The 17,965-nt window shown below is 51.5% G+C and overlaps 9 protein-coding genes across 9 annotated transcripts; 5 read left to right on the top strand and 4 right to left on the bottom strand.

Moving 5' to 3' along the window:
* Positions 1–565: 565 nt before the first annotated feature.
* Positions 566–1,714, bottom strand: pex10 (ubiquitin-protein ligase peroxin 10; the record flags this gene model as incomplete). The annotated part of the gene is made up of 1 exon (XM_056623658.1): positions 566–1,714. One exon carries the CDS (start codon positions 1,712–1,714, stop codon positions 566–568), a length of 1,149 nt encoding a protein of 382 aa, XP_056468646.1.
* An 825-nt stretch (positions 1,715–2,539) lies between these two features.
* Positions 2,540–4,106, top strand: N7532_011166 (EXS domain-containing protein; the record flags this gene model as incomplete). Its single annotated transcript, XM_056623657.1, has 6 exons — positions 2,540–2,624; positions 2,710–2,759; positions 2,841–3,526; positions 3,587–3,690; positions 3,756–3,902; positions 4,033–4,106. The coding sequence occupies 6 exons, from the start codon at positions 2,540–2,542 to the stop codon at positions 4,104–4,106; spliced, it is 1,146 nt and encodes a 381-aa protein (XP_056468645.1).
* Positions 4,107–7,277: 3,171 nt separating this feature from the next.
* On the bottom strand, positions 7,278–8,399 carry N7532_011165 (uncharacterized protein; the record flags this gene model as incomplete). The annotated part of the gene is made up of 1 exon (XM_056623656.1): positions 7,278–8,399. The coding sequence occupies one exon, from the start codon at positions 8,397–8,399 to the stop codon at positions 7,278–7,280; it is 1,122 nt and encodes a 373-aa protein (XP_056468644.1).
* Positions 8,400–9,003: 604 nt separating this feature from the next.
* Positions 9,004–10,130, bottom strand: N7532_011164 (Ac45/VOA1 transmembrane domain-containing protein; the record flags this gene model as incomplete). Its single annotated transcript, XM_056623655.1, has 5 exons — positions 9,004–9,143; positions 9,201–9,446; positions 9,501–9,605; positions 9,685–9,983; positions 10,036–10,130. 5 exons carry the CDS (start codon positions 10,128–10,130, stop codon positions 9,004–9,006), a joined length of 885 nt encoding a protein of 294 aa, XP_056468643.1.
* A 211-nt stretch (positions 10,131–10,341) lies between these two features.
* Positions 10,342–11,057, top strand: N7532_011163 (rRNA-processing protein RRP17; the record flags this gene model as incomplete). Its single annotated transcript, XM_056623654.1, has 2 exons — positions 10,342–10,518; positions 10,581–11,057. The coding sequence occupies 2 exons, from the start codon at positions 10,342–10,344 to the stop codon at positions 11,055–11,057; spliced, it is 654 nt and encodes a 217-aa protein (XP_056468642.1).
* A 338-nt stretch (positions 11,058–11,395) lies between these two features.
* N7532_011162 (tropomyosin) lies at positions 11,396–12,087 on the bottom strand (the record flags this gene model as incomplete). The annotated part of the gene is made up of 3 exons (XM_056623653.1): positions 11,396–11,558; positions 11,632–11,936; positions 12,070–12,087. 3 exons carry the CDS (start codon positions 12,085–12,087, stop codon positions 11,396–11,398), a joined length of 486 nt encoding a protein of 161 aa, XP_056468641.1.
* Positions 12,088–12,596: 509 nt separating this feature from the next.
* N7532_011161 (uncharacterized protein) lies at positions 12,597–13,959 on the top strand (the record flags this gene model as incomplete). Its single annotated transcript, XM_056623652.1, has 2 exons — positions 12,597–13,122; positions 13,178–13,959. The coding sequence occupies 2 exons, from the start codon at positions 12,597–12,599 to the stop codon at positions 13,957–13,959; spliced, it is 1,308 nt and encodes a 435-aa protein (XP_056468640.1).
* A 399-nt stretch (positions 13,960–14,358) lies between these two features.
* N7532_011160 (putative cyclopropane-fatty-acyl-phospholipid synthase) lies at positions 14,359–16,254 on the top strand (the record flags this gene model as incomplete). Its single annotated transcript, XM_056623651.1, has 5 exons — positions 14,359–14,403; positions 14,531–14,617; positions 14,699–15,185; positions 15,243–15,994; positions 16,045–16,254. 5 exons carry the CDS (start codon positions 14,359–14,361, stop codon positions 16,252–16,254), a joined length of 1,581 nt encoding a protein of 526 aa, XP_056468639.1.
* Positions 16,255–16,953: 699 nt separating this feature from the next.
* Positions 16,954–17,392, top strand: N7532_011159 (uncharacterized protein; the record flags this gene model as incomplete). Its single annotated transcript, XM_056623650.1, has 3 exons — positions 16,954–17,134; positions 17,191–17,282; positions 17,339–17,392. The coding sequence occupies 3 exons, from the start codon at positions 16,954–16,956 to the stop codon at positions 17,390–17,392; spliced, it is 327 nt and encodes a 108-aa protein (XP_056468638.1).
* Between the last annotated feature and the right edge of the window lie 573 nt (positions 17,393–17,965).

Here is a 17,965-nt window from a genome sequence, read left to right as displayed (position 1 = left end):
TTCTTTATACCTCACTTTTCTGTGGGAGCTTTTCATGTCTTTCTGCCTTTTTTGGAAATGTTTCGCATTTTGAGTTGCATAGAAGCGCTATCTCATCTCAGCTTGAAGTTTTATATCCATTGTTACATTCCTGTATGTTTTTTAGTTCCTTATTTGATATACTGCGAATACATACTCTCATCTCGTCCCCCGTTCCCGCTATTTGACTTCCATGCCTAGGACTCGTTCAAAAAGCATGCTGTCTCTAATGTCGATGTGCCGTTGATTTGAGCCATAGCTTTGAGAAAGCTCCTGCAGTGTGGTGGACGGCCTCTCCAAACTGGATCCACACCACCAGTCTGAATTGCACGTCGAGGTAGTCTAGCATCGAAGTAGGCGTATTAATGTAATTTAGTGTAAAATCAAATTCAGACTTCGACGCTGCCAGTGTCAGAGTACAGTATGAAGGTCAAATATATAATGCAATGTGCGGGTATATGTTCGTCTAACAGTATATACACATCTACCTACAAAATAGCTCCACACACATCTCAAAATATCTACTAGATCATACGTAATGCAACTCCTATCCTCTCAGAGGCAAAACCTTCGACAACAGGACTTCCTGCCGACAGAGCGGGCACTCGGGCTTCTCTCGCACCCAATCCCTAACACACACCCAGCAAAAGACATGTCCACAGGTCGTAAGACTGGGGTCCTTAAACACCTCCAAACAGAGCGTACACTTCCTTTGTTGTCCATCCGGAATCCACGCCACCGCACCAGGGTCTTCTTCCAGATCATAGCGGGCCGCGGAAGCAGGGAGAACAGGTATCGAGGAAGGGTGCTGAATTGACGGGAGAAGAGCACTAGATGCGGAATCCTTCTCGCCCGACTCCACAGCGGTAGAATCATCCTCATTCGCAGAAGCACTAATCTTGCGCACATGCAGAAATCCCTGGACAGCGATTTGAAGAACCATCAAGACACCGAGAACCTCATAGCCAATCCGTTGCTCGTTTTCTTCGATCTTCTTCGTGAAGACGTAGCGGAGACGCCAGATTCGTTTTGAGAGGTGGTAATAGCTACCCGTGAAGTAAAAGGTGGCGATGCTTAGCGCATAGATAGGCGAAATAGAGGTAATCGAGTCCAGATGCTCAAGAATATATTGCTGGATGCGGAGCTTTGTGAAGAACGGGCGTGCAGCGCTCTTGGATTTATTGGAGGAGTCGGGGCTGGAGAGGGTGGGTTTATTGAGGAGGGAGGCTTGTTGGGCGTTGCGGAATTGTTGCTTTGCGATGCTTCGTTCCAGCTTGTTGCGGACGCGTTGTCTCAGGCCTGGAAGGGTCCGCTGGAGGGTCCAGGGAACCAGGATTGTGCTGAGAATGTATCCGACTCGTCGGCCGATGGCTGGAAGACGGAGGGTATCATCTTCCAGCTGGACTAGGTCGCAGTATTCTTCGCCGAGGGTGCGATTGCCAATTGCTGTTGTGAGGGAGAAGTAGAGTAGCTCGGTGAGGTGTTTGATGGTGTCAGAGTTGGTATGGGCGTAGCGGGCACCGCGGAGCGAGCGCACGATTGTTTGGGCTTGTTGGACGAGTCCACTTGTGAGGAAGACATCTTTCTCGTGTGACCGAATTATATCGGGGGATGTTGCGAAGGGGTAGAAGTGGGAGGTGGGCGAGCCGAACGTGTCGGGCGTGGGGAGCGAAAGATGGGGGTCGTCGTCCGCCATGGTCGATAGATAGGAGATGTGAGACTGGAAGTCACAAATTGAGCGCTTAGGAGTATATGCGCATTCTCCTGCGGAGAGATAATGCCCACAGTGGTTGTGGTGGTGATTGCCGATGCAGTGCAGCTTCCCCAGCCGTCAACCGAATGGAGATCCCCGGACTGCCTCGGCTGATGTCAGGTGACCCAGCCTCTGTCATCACATGACTTTAGTATCCGTTACCTAATGCGTTTCGTGGCGTTACCTAATCCGGCCGCGCCTCCTGAATTCGTGTAGCTCGAAGTATATCAGGCACATGACCAAGTCGCGAGAAGAATTGGCATTGTAGTAGTCGACTGGCATGTCTTTGAGGGTGCTACGGTAGAATCCGAGACCCCTGACATTTCCACCGTGGCAGCGTGAAGCGGATCGCATCGGCAGCTCACCAGTCAGCTGCGTAAGTCGGTGGATGCAGGGATCACCATGATGCCATAGTGGGCTGGCGTCCACCAAAGGAGGACGCGCCCCTGACCGTCGATCGGTGCGGATCCTCGCGCGCACTCTGCAGTGCTAAGAATACGCATCCACCGGGCCCAGCGAGGGCCCCCCGGTGGAGATCCAGACCACTCCAAGCCCACCGCGCTGTTGCTCTCGGCGTCTTGAGTGGGCGGCCTGCCTTGGCTGCGACGTGCTTAATAACCCGAAAGCGGACGTGCGGACGGGGAAAAGTTCCAAAGGTTTCAACTCCTCCAGACTCACCCCTAGTCATTCTTTTGGCTTCATCCTGTCCTTGCCCCCCACGGGGATTTCCTGCTCAACCCTCCTCGTGTCCGCCTGATCCATGGAATAATGGGTCCTGATCAACATGCTCAATTGGATGGCTTCGGGCTGGTCCTCCCTTTCCCCATCCGGATAGCTGCCATGCTGGTGGCCGGTACGTGTTCTTGACGATCTGAGAAAAAGATCGGTCTTGGCTCCGAGTGAGCGACACAGGGCGTGGATTGACAAGAATGTCGCAGGTTTCTGGGGATGGGCCATCAACCTCCACTACCTCGAAAAGGCCAACATTGTACGTGTGTCGCAACCCCTCCGATCGACCATCGCGAAATTCCTCCACCTCCCACGACTAACACAGACCTTTCCACCTTAGGACGTCCCTGCTCTTGTCCGATACCCCTCCCGCACATCCTCCGCCCAACGATCACACCATGTCGCCGCCTACCGCTTGGCCACCTTCTTCACCATTCCCCTGGTTATCTGGCTGATCGTCTTCTGGATCGCCACGCACCGCGTCCCGGAGCTGGTCGAACGCCTTGACTACATCCCGCAGTCCGTCTTCATTATCCTCCTCCTGATCCTCATCTGGCCATTCAATCGACTCTCCCGATCCGGCCGCATTCGCTTCCTCCTCACCCTGAAACGGGTCGCTATTGGAGGTCTCGCGGAGACCCAGGATGGGAAGTTTGGCGACATTCTCCTAGCAGATGCCCTGACGAGCTATGCTCGCGTTCTTGGAGATCTGTACGTCACGTTTTGCATGTTCTTCACGGAAGGTCTGGCCGCGACTTCGAAACCCAACCGCGCCTGCGGCAAGGACTTTGTCGTGCCAATCATTCTGGCTGTCCCAAGTGCCATTCGACTTCGCCAATGTTTGACCGAATACATTCGCGCGCATAAGACAGTCTCGCGCCGGGAACCCAATAAGGCCAACCAACACTTGGCCAACGCCCTGAAGTATTCGACTGCTTTCCCCGTCATTTGGCTGGCCGCCAAGCTCCGCAACTACAATCCTCTGGACTTCCACGGGTATAGCGAGATCACGATCATGCGTCTTCTGTAAGGACTTACCTTCGCAATACCTCTCATGGCCAGCTTTCTGATCTACCCATCTCATAGTTTCATTGCTTCCTTTATCAACTCCGGCTATTGCTTCTGGTGGGATGTTGTGAAGGATTGGGATCTGACCCTGTTCTCCCCGAACGCCGTGATCGTGATCATCCGTATGGCCTGCGACGGCACCGATATTTCCACTCCGACCGATTGTACCACTACGTCATTATCGCAGACCTTGCTCTTCGATTCTCATGGCTGTGGCGTGTGCTCCCGGGTCTCTCATGGCTTCCCGAAACCGAAAGTGGACTTTTCATCCTCATGTTCCTCGAAGTAGCTCGGCGATGGATGTGGGTGTTCTTCCGGGCAGAGGCCGAATGGAGTAAGTTAACCTACCCTTTGCGAACCCAAGTCTTCTGGCGCGCAAAAAATAGATCCGACCCGCGGGACCGCGGTTTCAGATTGAAAACCTTTGAGCATTTGATTCGCTTACACGCTCTTTTGTGCAACAGTCCGGAATACCCACGGGCCTGGTCCAGACGATGTCTTACTTGGCGAATTCAACCACAAGTTCGACGCGGATTGATTCGAAACTTTCTTTCGGTTGCCTGATTCCCTTTTTTCTTCCAGGTAACACGCCAAACACAGCCCATATTCCTTGTACCAACTTGAGCCTGAACGAGCATGAGACACAGAAACATTATCCCTCAATTTTTCTTTTCCCACTTACTTCCTCTCCCCACCTCCTTCGAATTACACAAGTCTAGAACAGTCATAGAAACGAGACCCTGATCTCTGATTTTGCTTGGTGTCAGGAAAAAACATTGCTTGGACCCGTTTACTTATTGTTTCTTGTCCACTTGTTGGTCGATATGTTCCCCTTTTTCTTTCTTTGGGTTCAACGCCTGCCGGGCACTTTCCTTTTCGATCTCGTGATTGATTTAGGTTTGGTGTCTATCTGCAGGATTGTGGATTAAATTGGAGCAAATGAAACTGGGTGTTTGCAAGTGGATCTTTCATTTTACTTTTCTGGGTTGGCCCTTTTCATGGGTTCATGCTGATTGATGCATTTCCAGAGCCTTGTTCTGTATATAGCTTTGTTACTTCTTTCGCTCTCCTTGCTACCCTTCTTTTTTGTTTGGGATCTTGCTGGGTTGGGAATGCATGTGCAATATGAATCCAAGGAACTGTAGTTCTTTGCTAATGGGATTTCGACTTGATCAATTCTACAATATACGACATAGCCAGTTCAAATCGTGCATCGAAGCTTGATAATTTCATTGAGAATAGGTAAGGACAGTATGCGTTCAATTACTTCAACCACAAATTGCAAGAACTCGAAATATATATACATATACATATAAAAAGGCCACACTAAGATCAAGAAGCCGTTTGAATGGCGGCAGCCAAAACATTGTTGACAAAGATTGCAATTGTTGGTATCCAATCAGTCTCAGCTTCCATAGACTCAAAATACCCAACATGAACATATCCTAAAAACCCTAGGCGATGAAGCCTTCACAGCCATCCATTGTCCCAGAATGCCACGGTGAAGATTCCAGATCAAATCTGACCCAAGTGTTCCCCTCTAGCATAGTCAAGCTGGGGCTGACGTGGACTGTTGCAAACGGTGAAAAGTTAGTCAAGCTTGCTACATGTGTCAGTCCTCATATGACAAGGAGATACATTCGACCACAGGATCTTGCAGACTTGACTGTCAACATAATCGAAATGGTATTCATCGGGGAAATCACATTCCTTTGATCTCCTTGGCTCAAGGCATTTCATTCCTAAGTAACAATGATTATCGAAGACAGTCAATATCCCGGCATCCTGACCTATCCCAGCACGGCGTATCGCGCATCATGCCTAATAGGCAATGCTTGTGTTCTGTTGTAAGAGATACCTCATCGTGCAGGTATTCGCATTCGTTGCCGAATCCACAACCTGAAGGGCCTAGAAGGTGGTATTGAGTGCAAAGAAGATTTTCCGCCTCTTCAACAAGTTTATCCAGAGAGTCAGCCTCTTTAGGATGCCGTGGGTATGCCCGATCTAGCCAGTGCCCATTTCGATTGAGCCAAATCTCTTGGGGGGAGGGGGGGGGGGGGAAGAGACTCAGAGATACCAACGCCGGTACCAAGACCCCATCTAAATTTTCAGCGTTTAGAGACGAAGCATCGTTCGCTTCGCCCACAGCTTCTGTTGTTCTAACAAGACGAATTTTGTCAAACGAGCTATAATTTTGTACCAGCTGGAAAATTCGAGTGGGAAGTTCTCAAGCTTCCCAACAAAAAAGATTCTTCGGCATGTAGGGTTGAAATGATTTTTTTCAAGTGCCGTTAAGAGGAATGTTATCCTTGTAAAGAGCCCTGCAGACGGCCGTTTCGAGCGCCAAGCGAGCTGTCTCTGGACGGATAGCTGGGCATTGGAAAAATGATGCTCGGAACATAGCTTCATAACCGTCAACCAGTACGAGAACGGAATGTTTCGCTTCCTAAAACGATAGTTAGATATACCTATCAGGTCAATATTCGAGGGAGAGGTCATTACGGAGAATTGTTTAAGAATCCCGAGAGATGCCGCAAACCTGTCAAATGCCTTTGTGATTCTTGAAGAGACAGTTCGTCGAATTCGACAGATTGCTTCCTGGACTCATTCTAACTTGATCCCAACATGGTCGCAGCATTCCACGGTAGACTTAATCCTCAAGGTCAGTGTTTACATAGCCTAAAAGTGTTTTGAAATAATCGACCAAATACAGATGATACTCACGCCATCATTTGGGGGCCCGTTGGTGGAGTGTTCTTGGTTGTTCACTAAATCCTCTTATTATTGATTGAAGACTTTGATCAAATCTGGCAGCTCCTCATGCCACAAGCCCACGCAGTGATCACACATAGTGGCATTCATTGTGAAGTTTTGCGCTGTTAGAATGCCGATGAGAAGATTTCGAAGTGATGAATTTGGATGATTCGTTTCTCATCGCCGCAGAATGGTATCCCCTTTATATTACTCCACTGTTCTATTTCAAATAATTTCTCAAATTTACTATAACCTCTCAGTAATTGAGGTCTAATGTGGCTATCACTGCCACAGTTCCAGCTGGCGCTTACAAAAGCTATCCGCGAAACTTGGCTGGGGTGATTCCAACCCCGTACTAACGCGACCACTAGTTGGGCTTCAGAGTTTCATTAAAATCAGGAACTGTTTCCAGGACGAAGGTGTGTCAAGGTAGTGTGTGAAACATCTCCGCAGTCTGAGGTTGTTGACGCCATAAGGATCCAGGTCACATGACGTTCAGCCAGGCAGATTCCAAACAAACCTCAGCTGCTACACCCAACGGGAAGATGTCTTCATCCACGATTTTCTCGAGCGATTGTCCTTCATTGCTACATGCGAGCCCCGAGACTACTAGATACATCAAGAGCCAGAGAGGGCATGGTGCCACGATGAACACCCGGATATATCCGTGACATTACTAGTGTACAAAGTAAGACAGGAAAGTGAATAATACGAATGATGTTTGTTCTTGCCCTAGAATAATGAGATAGGCAAATAAACTATACAACAGAGCTGCGCCAACTGCAAACTCCAAAGTACCGCTCGAGATATAAAAGATATAAAATGATCCAGGATAAATATGGCACAGGAAAAGAGAACCAATGTAGAAGAGGAGAAACGTCGCGATATATCGTAGATGCTGAGGAAAAGACAAATATCGTCTCTGTCGTAGATACAATGTCAATGCAGTCTGGAACTATCGCCGATCAGGTCGGCGGGGCGGAGGGGCATGATTCTCGAAGAGATCCTCGAGGTAGGCACTCGGTGCACGACCCTGGGGCGCTTGGTTCAAGTTCAAGGAGCTGGTCGAGCCACCCACATACGAGTGGCGAGAGTGATGCGGCGCATCGTGGTAGGTACCAGTTGGAGGCAAAGATGGCGAACTGCCCGTAGGCGGGTATCCCGGCGCATTCCCACCGAACGAGTCTCTCGGTGTCGAGCTGCCACCGGCGGCAGCGTAAAATCCAGCAGGCAGGTATGCTGATCCGCGGTTGTTGGTCGCATTGAGGCTATGGTGCGATCCTGCGCCGCCGGCAGTCGGGGAGTAGAAGAGCCCGCTGCTGGTGCTAGGTACACGCTTGGAAGGCTTGTAGCTTGCGCGAGTCGCTGCGCCGAGCTTCTCGAGCGAAACGTCTGTCGCGGGCGCTGCCGCATATGTGCCTGATCGCTTCTTCCGGCTGTTTCGCAGTAGGCGCTTCGATTCGGATTGCGCCATGGCTGCGCGCCGTACTGATCGGTTGACGGACCATGCGACCATGCCGCGCCAGGCTAGGACAGCCAGGCCGATTAACCCGAGCGCAGCGCCGACGGCGATGAATACCGTGCCTTCCGGTGTATTGGACGTCTGCATATATGGCGCATTTGCGGTGGGGGGTACAGTCACGATGGCAGCGGCGGTTGAGGTGGAGGATGAGGATGTTGATGTTGTTGTTGTGGAAACGGATGATGATGTTGTGGTGGTGCTGTCGGTGGTCGAGCTCGTCGTCTCCGACGATGTCGAGGACGTCGTCGATGTAGTATCCATGCTGGTTGTCTTCGTCGTTTTAGAGGAGGTAGTGCTAGTGGTCTTGTCGGACGAGGTCGACGACGTGGTGGTGGTGGTGGTGTCAGTTGTCTTCTCCGCGGTGGTCTCGGTCACGCTAGGGGCTTTATCAGTGGTCGAGGGATCGTCGGTGGTCTGGGCGGCATCGGCTGTGGTATCCGTCGTGGTATCCCCCGCTCTTTGAGCAGACACGCGAGCGGTGATGGCAAGCACCAGCAGGAAAAGAAGGATGAAACGGGACTGGGAATATCCCAGCCCTCTTAGGAAGAGTCGCATGGTGACCAGACCGTAAACAATGAAATCAATTCGTTCTCCACAGCGGGTCGGTGGAGTGTCAGGGACGATCAGAGGCAATGTAGAGGACAAAGAGTCGTTGAATCCTGGCTTCTAAAAACCGCTGATTGCTTTCTGTTCTGGACTTTTCCTGGCTCTTGATCGGCCTTGTGGTTCGTCTTGGGCGATAGACTGCCTGGTCGGGGCTGCGTTCCTGACAGGTCAGGCGTTTCACAATCCAAGGCCAATGTGTGAGGCATAGACCATTGAGATCTCCAGGTGGAAACGAAAGACAGTCTCCCAGCAGGAGGCAACGAGCGGCAGGGAATTCTGGGAGGCGAAAGAGCAGTTCGGCGTAAGCGAGAATTGGAAGGAAGCGAAAAGACGCCAAGTGACAAGACTAAGCTAGAGTAGCTGCCTGAGGCCAGAATCTGGGGGTGTCACATGATGCTTCAATTCTACCTGAAATAGCAAAGTGATGTATCATACAAGAAACGCAAAATCAGTGCCCCTAAACCCGAAAATAAACGTGCGAGTCAATGGAAACATGCAACGAGCAAGGCACAGGTCTGGTATCAATGCCCTATTGCGACGCCACCTAATCCAATTACTGTGACTTCTTCTGCACAGCAGCGGAAGTGTCCTTCTCAAATGCAGCGTAGGGGACCTGAAGGCTGCCCAGGGCAGTGACACCAACGTATAGAATGACGATGAAGATGAAGGTAGCCATCAAACCCATGAAGATACCTGTTGCAGCGTCAGAATGATTTGTTTTATCAGGTCGCCCAAATAGATGTGACTTACCAGGAGTGAAGTATTGGTATTCATCGAACAGTGAGGTCTTGCGATCCGAGTCGGAGTCGCTAGAGTCGGAGGAATAGGAGGAGTAGTCGCGCTTCAAATCCATGTGAATGGAGTCTTGGTAGCTGCCTGAGTCGGATTTGTAGACAACAGAGTCGGTCTCGGGGAACTCGCGCGGCGAGGTGATATAAAGGAGTGTGTACTTGAAGCCGGAAGGAATACGCTCAATTATATCGGAGAGGAGACCATCTGGGGGCAGCTTGGTTAGATTGATTGTTATCCATCACCATATCTACCACTTACCATTGTCGGAAAGCTGGGAGGCGCGGTCCGAGCCCAGAGGGAGTACGGGGAATTCGATATCGATGATTCGAGGACCCGACTCAAAAGATGAGGGGTATTCGCCAGCTATGGGGAAAGTAGTCAGTACTCATCTCATACTCAGGGATGACGTCTCAACCCAATCGGGGCCACTGTAGCAACTCACTGGAACCGTCGATGGAGGTAGTCTGCGCCTTGCACTTCTCCGTCAAGACGCTCTTAATCTCCTTGATATCCATTAACCCTGCGACCTCATTGACACTCATCTGGGACCGAATCGACTTGTCCTTGCCGAGCATCTTCGCGCCAAGGCGGGGTGCCGACTTGCGAGTCGCGAAATCGGTGCTATGGACACCGGGCTGATGAACGACGACATAGTAGTCCGAGGGGCAGGTGCTCAGGGAGGTGGAAACATCGTGGAGCAAAGAAGCGCCGGTCTTGATGTATGCGGAGTTTGCCAACAGCCTAGGGAGTGGGTTAGCTGGCGGTAGCTTTCGGAGGTGACCACGACACATACTCAGATGTCGACGCAAAAAAGAAAGGAGAAGTATCACGGAATGCATCAACCGCAGCTGCCCCAAGGGCAAGCAGTCCGAACCTGCTTAGATGCATGGCGTGTGGCGTGGATCTGGGGGATGGAGGGTGATGTTGCCAACTCCCGGGGAGGTCGGACTTGGTCTCGGAGGCGGTCGACCTGGCCCGGCCCGCCTGAGCTTTAGATCCCAACTTTTTTTCCTCCGACTGGATAGCATTCTGCAACCCCACGAAGCTGCGCGCTTTTTCCAACCCCAATAACCTGATTGTCAGACCTACTACTGTCGCTATGGGTCCCGCTGCGAAAAGACGCAAGGTCTCCAAGACCGAGGAGGTCAATTTCGACCCCGATGCCCGCCATGATTTCTTGACCGGTTTCCGCAAGCGAAAGCAGCAGCGCATCAAGCATGCACAGAGTGCGGCCGAAAAGCGATATCGCGAGGAGAGGAGACAGGATCGCGCAAGGGTATGTTCCATATTGCTGCAAAACCCCCTTGCCCAGGGCGCCGCCTAATTCGTCTTATCCAGCTCCGTGAAGAGCGTGCCAAGGAATACAAGCAAGTGATGGAGGAGCACCAGAGACAACTCAAGCGTCTTAAGGAGGAAGATGGCGACGACAGCAGTGATTCCAATCCCAACGAGGACGAAGATGACGAGGAGTGGGAGGGCATTGAAGAACCTCCCGCGGTAGACTACGAGGCGGAATATATCGACGAGGACAAATATACAACCGTGACGGTGGAAGAGATGGATGCATCTCGAGAAGGGCTACGAAAAGCCGTGCAACAGGACGATACCGACGGGGAAAGCGAGGCAGAGGAAGATACCGCTGCGCAGGCTAAAGCCGAGCCTGAGAAGCTCGCCAAGAAGACCAAGAAGCGCGCTACAGATCGACCCAAGAAAAAGAAGCAGTTCCGTTACGAGAGCAAGCAAGATCGCAAGCTCAACATGGCGAAACAGCGGCTATCAAAGGCCAGAAAGGCCAGCAAGCGGAAGGAGCAGTGATAGAGAGGGACATGGTTTTTTTTTCTGTCGATTTATTTCTTATACCACATAATATGCAAATACTGGCTGCGAAAGAAAGGCCTGCACACACATCAAATATCTATGACTTCACGAGACAACCACAAGAAAAGGTGATTAATTCGAGTAATTCGAGTAGGGCACCATAGTCCACATGGCTTGCGTGCGAATGGACACACCGTCCCTAACACGGTAGAGGGTGGAGTAAACGCAACCGGCCACTGTATGATAACAACAAAGCAGACAGATCGAAAAAGGGAAGTGAGCCTGCATCCAACCCAACACGTCCCGACACCCTGCACCAATACCCCGTATACATCTTAGACGTTGCTGATGGAGACCTCGAGGTCGTGCAGGTCCTTCTCGAGCTCGGCGTGCTTCTTGGCCATCTCCTCGTACTTGGACTCCCACTGGTCGCGCTCAGTCTCGAGTGCCTGCACCTTGCGCTCGTAGTGGCCGGCCTTGACGTCGGTTTGGCGGAGCCTGGAGAAAGCAGGAATGTTAGTGGGCTGTAATACGATAGGCCATATCAAAGGGGTCCACCAGGAATTCGCACTTCTCATTTGTCTCACGGAGAGTCTTGTCGTTCTCCTCAGCCTCTTCCTCGAGGAGCTGCACCCGCCGCTGAAGGGCCTCGTTCTGGGTGTCGTGCTGAGCACTCTGGTTGGCGGCATCCTTGGCGTCCTTGACGGAGGCCTCCAGCTTCTCGACCTCCTCCTCGAGGAGTTGGTTGCGGTGGTTGAGGGATGTGATCTCCTGCTCCTTGGCTAGATTCTCCTGCTCGAGAGTCTTGACCTTGGCCTTCAGGTCCTCGACCTGGTCGTGAGCCTCGTCGGCCTCCACGCGGAGGGCGTTCATGCGCTATGAAATAGCATTGTCATTAACATCGGAACGGCCAGTTGCGGGGATGCAGCATCGATATGCACCACACGGACGGGGTGGTGCAAAGGGGACAGCTTGTTCAAGCTACCCCGCCAGGGGTCCAACGACTCACCTCCTTGATCTTATCCATTTTGAGGGAGTATGTAAAATGGGGGAGAAGTGGTGGATCGAGAAATATGTATGAGTGAAAGGAAGTAAAGGCTGTCGCTCAGCGTAGCCGGAGGTGTGTTCGAAAGGGTGGGGGGAGAGATGATCTTTGGGCCAGAGTTGAGAGAGAAGGGGGATTCATGAGGCGGTATACAGTACCCGCCCGCTAGGCACACCGCGCATTGCCAGCCAGGTACCGGGTACTTTCCCGGCCGTGTCCCATACAAACAATACATACGCGGGTGGCTCATTTGCGGTCTGAGGCACCAGCTGTACACAAAGCCCCGCTGCTGACCCGCAGCCAATCACCGCCCCCGAGATCGCCGCGTCTCCACGGGCAACCATGCCAGTCCAAATGTGCTAGTGATTGTCTAGAGCTCCGACTGCCACTTGCCCATCTACAATCCGCGCCGTTATTCGCATTTCGAGACTCGTGAACACCACACCGAACCTGATCCAGTGCATGAAAACATACGATCGAATTCCGTCGCCATGCTGGCCATTCGCGACCAGGAAAACCTGGTAAACACTCACCAAACCACCGCCGCCGCCAAACCCTTGAATCAAGGCCTCAAACAACTCGCTCCCAAGACGCCTGGCCGCCAGGTTCCCCTCCGAGACGAAAACAACCCGATTGTATTTGGCGGAAAGAATACAGTGAAGGGCAATGGAAATCGTCCGGACAATGGGAAGCCCGGCAAGCTACCGCCAGTCACACCCATGGGTACGCGATCCTACGCTTCGGCGCGTGATAGTGGAAGGAAACTGACAAAGTCTCTGGGTTCAGAGCCTCGAAGCCGAGCTCCTCTGGGAGTCAAGACCAATAACCCCAAGACAAAGGCCCCTCAGACACCTGCTCCCTTCGGGGGTGCGTTGAAGCCAGCCAACACCAACCGACGCGCCTCAACCGTACGCAAGAAGACTGGACCGGTTTTGCAGCGATCCCAAACCACGGTGTACACAGAAGCTGCTCAGGATGACGTGCCTGATATCGAATATATGCCACCCAAGTCGACAGGTATGGTCTCTCTGGCGGGGTAAACAACTTGCGTACAAGTACTAACGGTTTTCAGATCTCCCTGATATCCCTGATGATGTCACATACGACACCAGTTTCCCCCAGTTTCAACCCAAGAACCGCGCTCTTGGTCTGGAAAGTGTGTATGGAAAGCAGGAAGTCGGCCCGGATGGTCTGACCCAGAAGCAGCGCAAGTTCCAGGAGAACTCGCTGAAATGTGACCAAATGGCCGAGGAAATGATCATGAAGCAGCTTGATGACATTAAATTCGATGAGCCTAGCGAAGACGAATTCGTGAGGGCCCCAGCTCCGACTGCACGAATCACCCGCTCAAAGACCCCTGCTCCTTCTACTACCGCTAGACATACTCGTGCTGTCTCGACACTTCGCTCCCGTGAGGCCGCCAATGCTCTTGCCGCACCGAGACCAAGTTCTGCCCCGGTTCGAGTGGCTTCCGCCCCGAAGTCCCGACTACCCTCGGCCTTGATGCCCAAGAAGAAGACCAGAGTTCCGACCAACCCTTCATCCATGCGGAACACCGCAGCTGCTGTCACTTCCAACAACACCATCGGATACTCCAAGGGCCGCACTGTCTCGTCTACTATTCACGAAAAGGAAGAGGAATCCAAGGCCTCTGACACCCACACCACACTGTCTCCCGAGACATACATGCAACTTTACGGAGCGCCCCCTCTGGGCTCGGAGATGTGGACCCGTTGCAAGTCCGCCGGCTGCTTCGATGCTCCGGATGAGGACGGCAGCGCCCAGGAGCTTGAGGAGAATCTCCCAACCTTTGAGGAGGATGATGACACCTTGAACTTCCAGCTGGCTCTGTAGCTTCCCTAGGGTAGTAGGCCACTTTTATGCCAACGTTCTGTCTTTGAAAGTCATTCATTTGGCTGTTTCAGCAATTATTTCAGCACTCTTTTTCTGTGTGTTATTCTTTTTGTTATCAGGATGATCAATCGGGGACCTAGGCTGGTCGGTGGATTACGGCGTATCATATGGAAATGAATGTCTTCACAACCGCGGATCGTACTGTTTCAGGCACCCCCCACTTGTAGATCGCTCGCAGGCGAGAGCGCACGGATATCCTTGTATCTTGTCGGCAGAGAGACATGATCGATATTTTGTTGAGGCATATATTATCGGCTTGTTCATGTAAAGCTATAGGGTTCAAGTAATTGAGGCACTCTGATTGAAATTGACACCAATCAGCCGGGAACATCATGATGTATGGAGGACCCTAGCGGTACCTGGAGAAGTCCAGACCGACCCTCGGTAGCTGCATCCACCAGGCACACCGCCCCGGAACTGCCACGATATTATTTACACTCCGGTCTCCTTTTCGACTTCCCACTCCCAATTGACTGACCTCTTGCAGCCATGATGACCCCCACCCCCGGAGTCCACGGAGGACTTCGAGTTCATCCAAACCCCGGCAGCTCCGCCTCAGTCCAAGCCTTCCTTCGACTGCGGTGTCCCGACGACCCTGGTAAGTTCAGTTAGCTCCCGAAGCTCCGCGAGCAACACCGAAGATGACTTCGAGGACCATACTAATGAATGCGACCTCCAGTACCCGGCTATTAAGAATGCCCCCGTCCCTGCCGACTCGCCTGGCAGCGACAGCTTTTCCAATGGCTTGATGGGCTTCCTGCTCATTGTGGTCCCCTGGTACCTAGCCCGTCAGGTTGGTGGAGGGTTCTACACCACCATCTTCTTTGCGATCTTTACCACCATCCCCGTCCTGATGGCTTTCTGGAGCATTTCCTCCTCTATTTCTCCTCGCAAGACTGAGAAGGCCAAGTACTGCGGCCGTCCCGTTGAGCACTACCTCCAATTCCACTCCGAGCACGACCGTGCTACCTACCGCGGCAAGAGCAAGATTCCCATGGAGGTCTTCTACGAGAAGTTCTTCAACGGCGAGGTTGACTTTAAGATGGATGCTCTGGAGGCTCTTGAGTACCGTCATGATTGGGCCAACTTCAAGTTCACAATGGGTCTCTTCAAGCACTTCCTGTTCGGCTTCATCCCTGAGATGCTTCTGCACACTCGTTCCCAGGGTATGCAATGATTCTCTCCGCTATCACGAAAAATAGCTTACTAATGCATTTTATTAGACGAGGAGCAGGTTCGCGATCACTACGACCGCGGTGACGACTTCTACGCTTGGTTCCTTGGCCCTCGTATGATCTACACTTCTGGTATCATCGGTGATATCAACAAGGAGGAGTCCTTGGAGGAGCTCCAGGACAACAAGCTGGCCGTTGTCTGTGAGAAGATCGGTGTTCAGCCCGGTGACAAGATCCTTGACCTTGGCTGTGGCTGGGGTACTCTCGCCAAGTACGCCTCGGTTCACTATGGTGCTCACGTTACTGGTATCACTCTCGGCCGCAACCAGACCGCTTGGGGTAACAAGGGTCTCCGTCGCGCTGGTATTGAAGACACTCAGAGCCGCATTCTGTGTTCCGACTATCGTGATGCTCCCCGTGTTGATGGCGGGTACCAAAAGATCACCTGCCTCGAGATGGCCGAGCACGTTGGTGTCCGCCACTTCAGCACTTTCTTGTCCCAGGTCTACGATATGCTCGACGACGACGGTGTCTTCTTCCTGCAGATCGCTGGTCTCCGCAAGTCCTGGCAGTACGAGGATCTCATCTGGGGTCTGTTCATGAACAAGTACATCTTCCCTGGTGCCGATGCCAGTACCCCTCTCGGATTCGTCGTTGATCGCCTCGAAGGTGCCGGCTTTGAGATCAAGGGTGTCGACACCATTGGTGTCCACTACTCCGCTACCCTCTGGCGCTGGTACCGAAACTGGATGGGCAATAAGGACAAGGTTGTGGCCAAGTACGGCAAGAGATGGTTCCGCGTAAGTTTTCTTCCTGGGAATACAACCATTCAGTGGCTAACGATTCGCAGATCTGGGAATATTTTCTCGCCGCTTCCACCATCACCTCTCGCCAGGGTGGTGCCACCTGCTGGCAGCTTACCCTTGTCAAGAACATCAACTCCACCCACCGTGTTGATGGAATCCAGACCCAGTTCGGTCTCACCGGTGCCCGCCAGGCCGCTATCGACCGCGCCAACGGCACCATCCCCAGTGCCCACGTCATCAAGAAGGACCTGTAAATGTTCCATCCTGACCGTTGTCTTCCGCTACTCTCCAGTTTGACCTCTATAAATCTGTTTAGTATGGCGAAGATATCGAAATGACGTGGCGTGCCTCACAGCTTCATGCTGAGAACATATTACCAAGACACGCCCGACACGAGTATGATTCGAAGCGAGTACATCGGTGAGCAAAATTATTGAGCAATGGCGATTATCGTTGTGGAGAGTATTTCATTTCGAGCTGGACCTTGACGGCTACTCTGGCGCGTCTTTCTCTTGCGCCTATCGTTCCTCGCATTGACTGTCGTCCATGAATGCCTTCCTTTTCTTGTATTAGGTTTTCCGATTACATATCAAAGGATTATCCTTATGACAATTTAACTATCTAACAATCAAGTTTCCACAGCAAGACGTAGCCTATCACGTTCTACACGCGTCGAAAACGTGTAGGAAATCTTAACTCAAATCTCCACGCTTCACGATTTTACAACAAAATTGGGCATCCGCATGGTCTGAAAGTAATCATTCAACTCGTGTCACTAAAGGAGAAATTCTCCGCCAATTCACTGATTATCACCTTACATCTCGCATGAGGAAGGTGACTTAACAGCAGTACCGATCTCGGTCTATAGCGGGTCGTGTAACGCTGGTAGCGGTAGCATCGCCAGCCCCAAGCCATTTGTAAAATTCACATGAAAGCATCTTCAATATACCAAGATGGGCCTGAACTCAATTTCCAATATGAAGTTCCTCGCCCTTCTTGCCCTGGTTGCAGTCGTCAGTAGCGAATTCACCTGCATCAAGCCCGTTAATCGCGTTCCCGCCAGTCTTCCTGGTGTGTGCTGTGACGAGTTGGATAAGAATGCACTGTTGGGATTTGTATACACTGGCAAGAGCTGTATGCAGATACACAAGATCTTCAGTGGGTTTGAGGAGAGAAGCTGACATGTATAGGCTCGTATGCGAATAAATTGAATGAAACTGAGGACGGTAGTACGACGTACAGTTCGTGTGAAGATGGTCAGCGGGCGGCGTGTTGTGACCCGGTATGTCTAAGTCTGGTATGAACTGTCTGAGAGATATTCTGCTAATGACGGAATAGCTCCTGGAAAAGATTAGCTTGGAAACGAATATTGCTTGTGTCTTGCCCGAGTAATCACAGATCTCTGTTCATTTGGGCTCCAAGAAGGCTCTTGATGGAATTGACTTTCGAAATTGGCATGACGTTTGACCAGGTTGCCGTGTCTAAATGAGCTCAATATATAAAAGAAGCCATGATGGGGTATGGTCTAAACAAAAAGAATTTGGCTACAGCAACAATCCAAATTAATCACATTCTATTTGAAAGAAGACAGCAAAAGATGCAAAAGGAGTAAAAGCCAAAAGCAGCAAAACGCAAAGTCTTTAGGCTTGTTGCTCGCTGTGCTAGATAATTTAGGCGCTGTTCGAACTTTTGCTTGAGCAAAATAGAAGTTTCTGGAGTCTGAACTTGATGACCCCCGCGCATCTGCTCGAAAAAGAGCCCTGGATGCGTGACATACAAAGCGATCACAGCGATAGCACACATTCTATTGTATTGTCAGCTGGGGAAGTCCTGAAAAATGACAGACCGAAAACTTACGCTGACTCAAGGATAATAAAGCCAAGCTCATACTGCATGATAGGGTTCCTCCAGCCTCCAGGCATTTCAGCAATTCCTAGAACAAAAATAATAAATTAGTTCAGGCTC

The sequence above is a fragment of the Penicillium argentinense genome (genome assembly GCF_028826775.1).
Source record: "Penicillium argentinense strain IBT 30761 chromosome Unknown utg000011l_segment0_segment0, whole genome shotgun sequence".
NCBI lineage: Eukaryota > Fungi > Ascomycota > Eurotiomycetes > Eurotiales > Aspergillaceae > Penicillium > Penicillium argentinense.
This window is presented reverse-complemented; position numbering and strand designations above follow the sequence as displayed.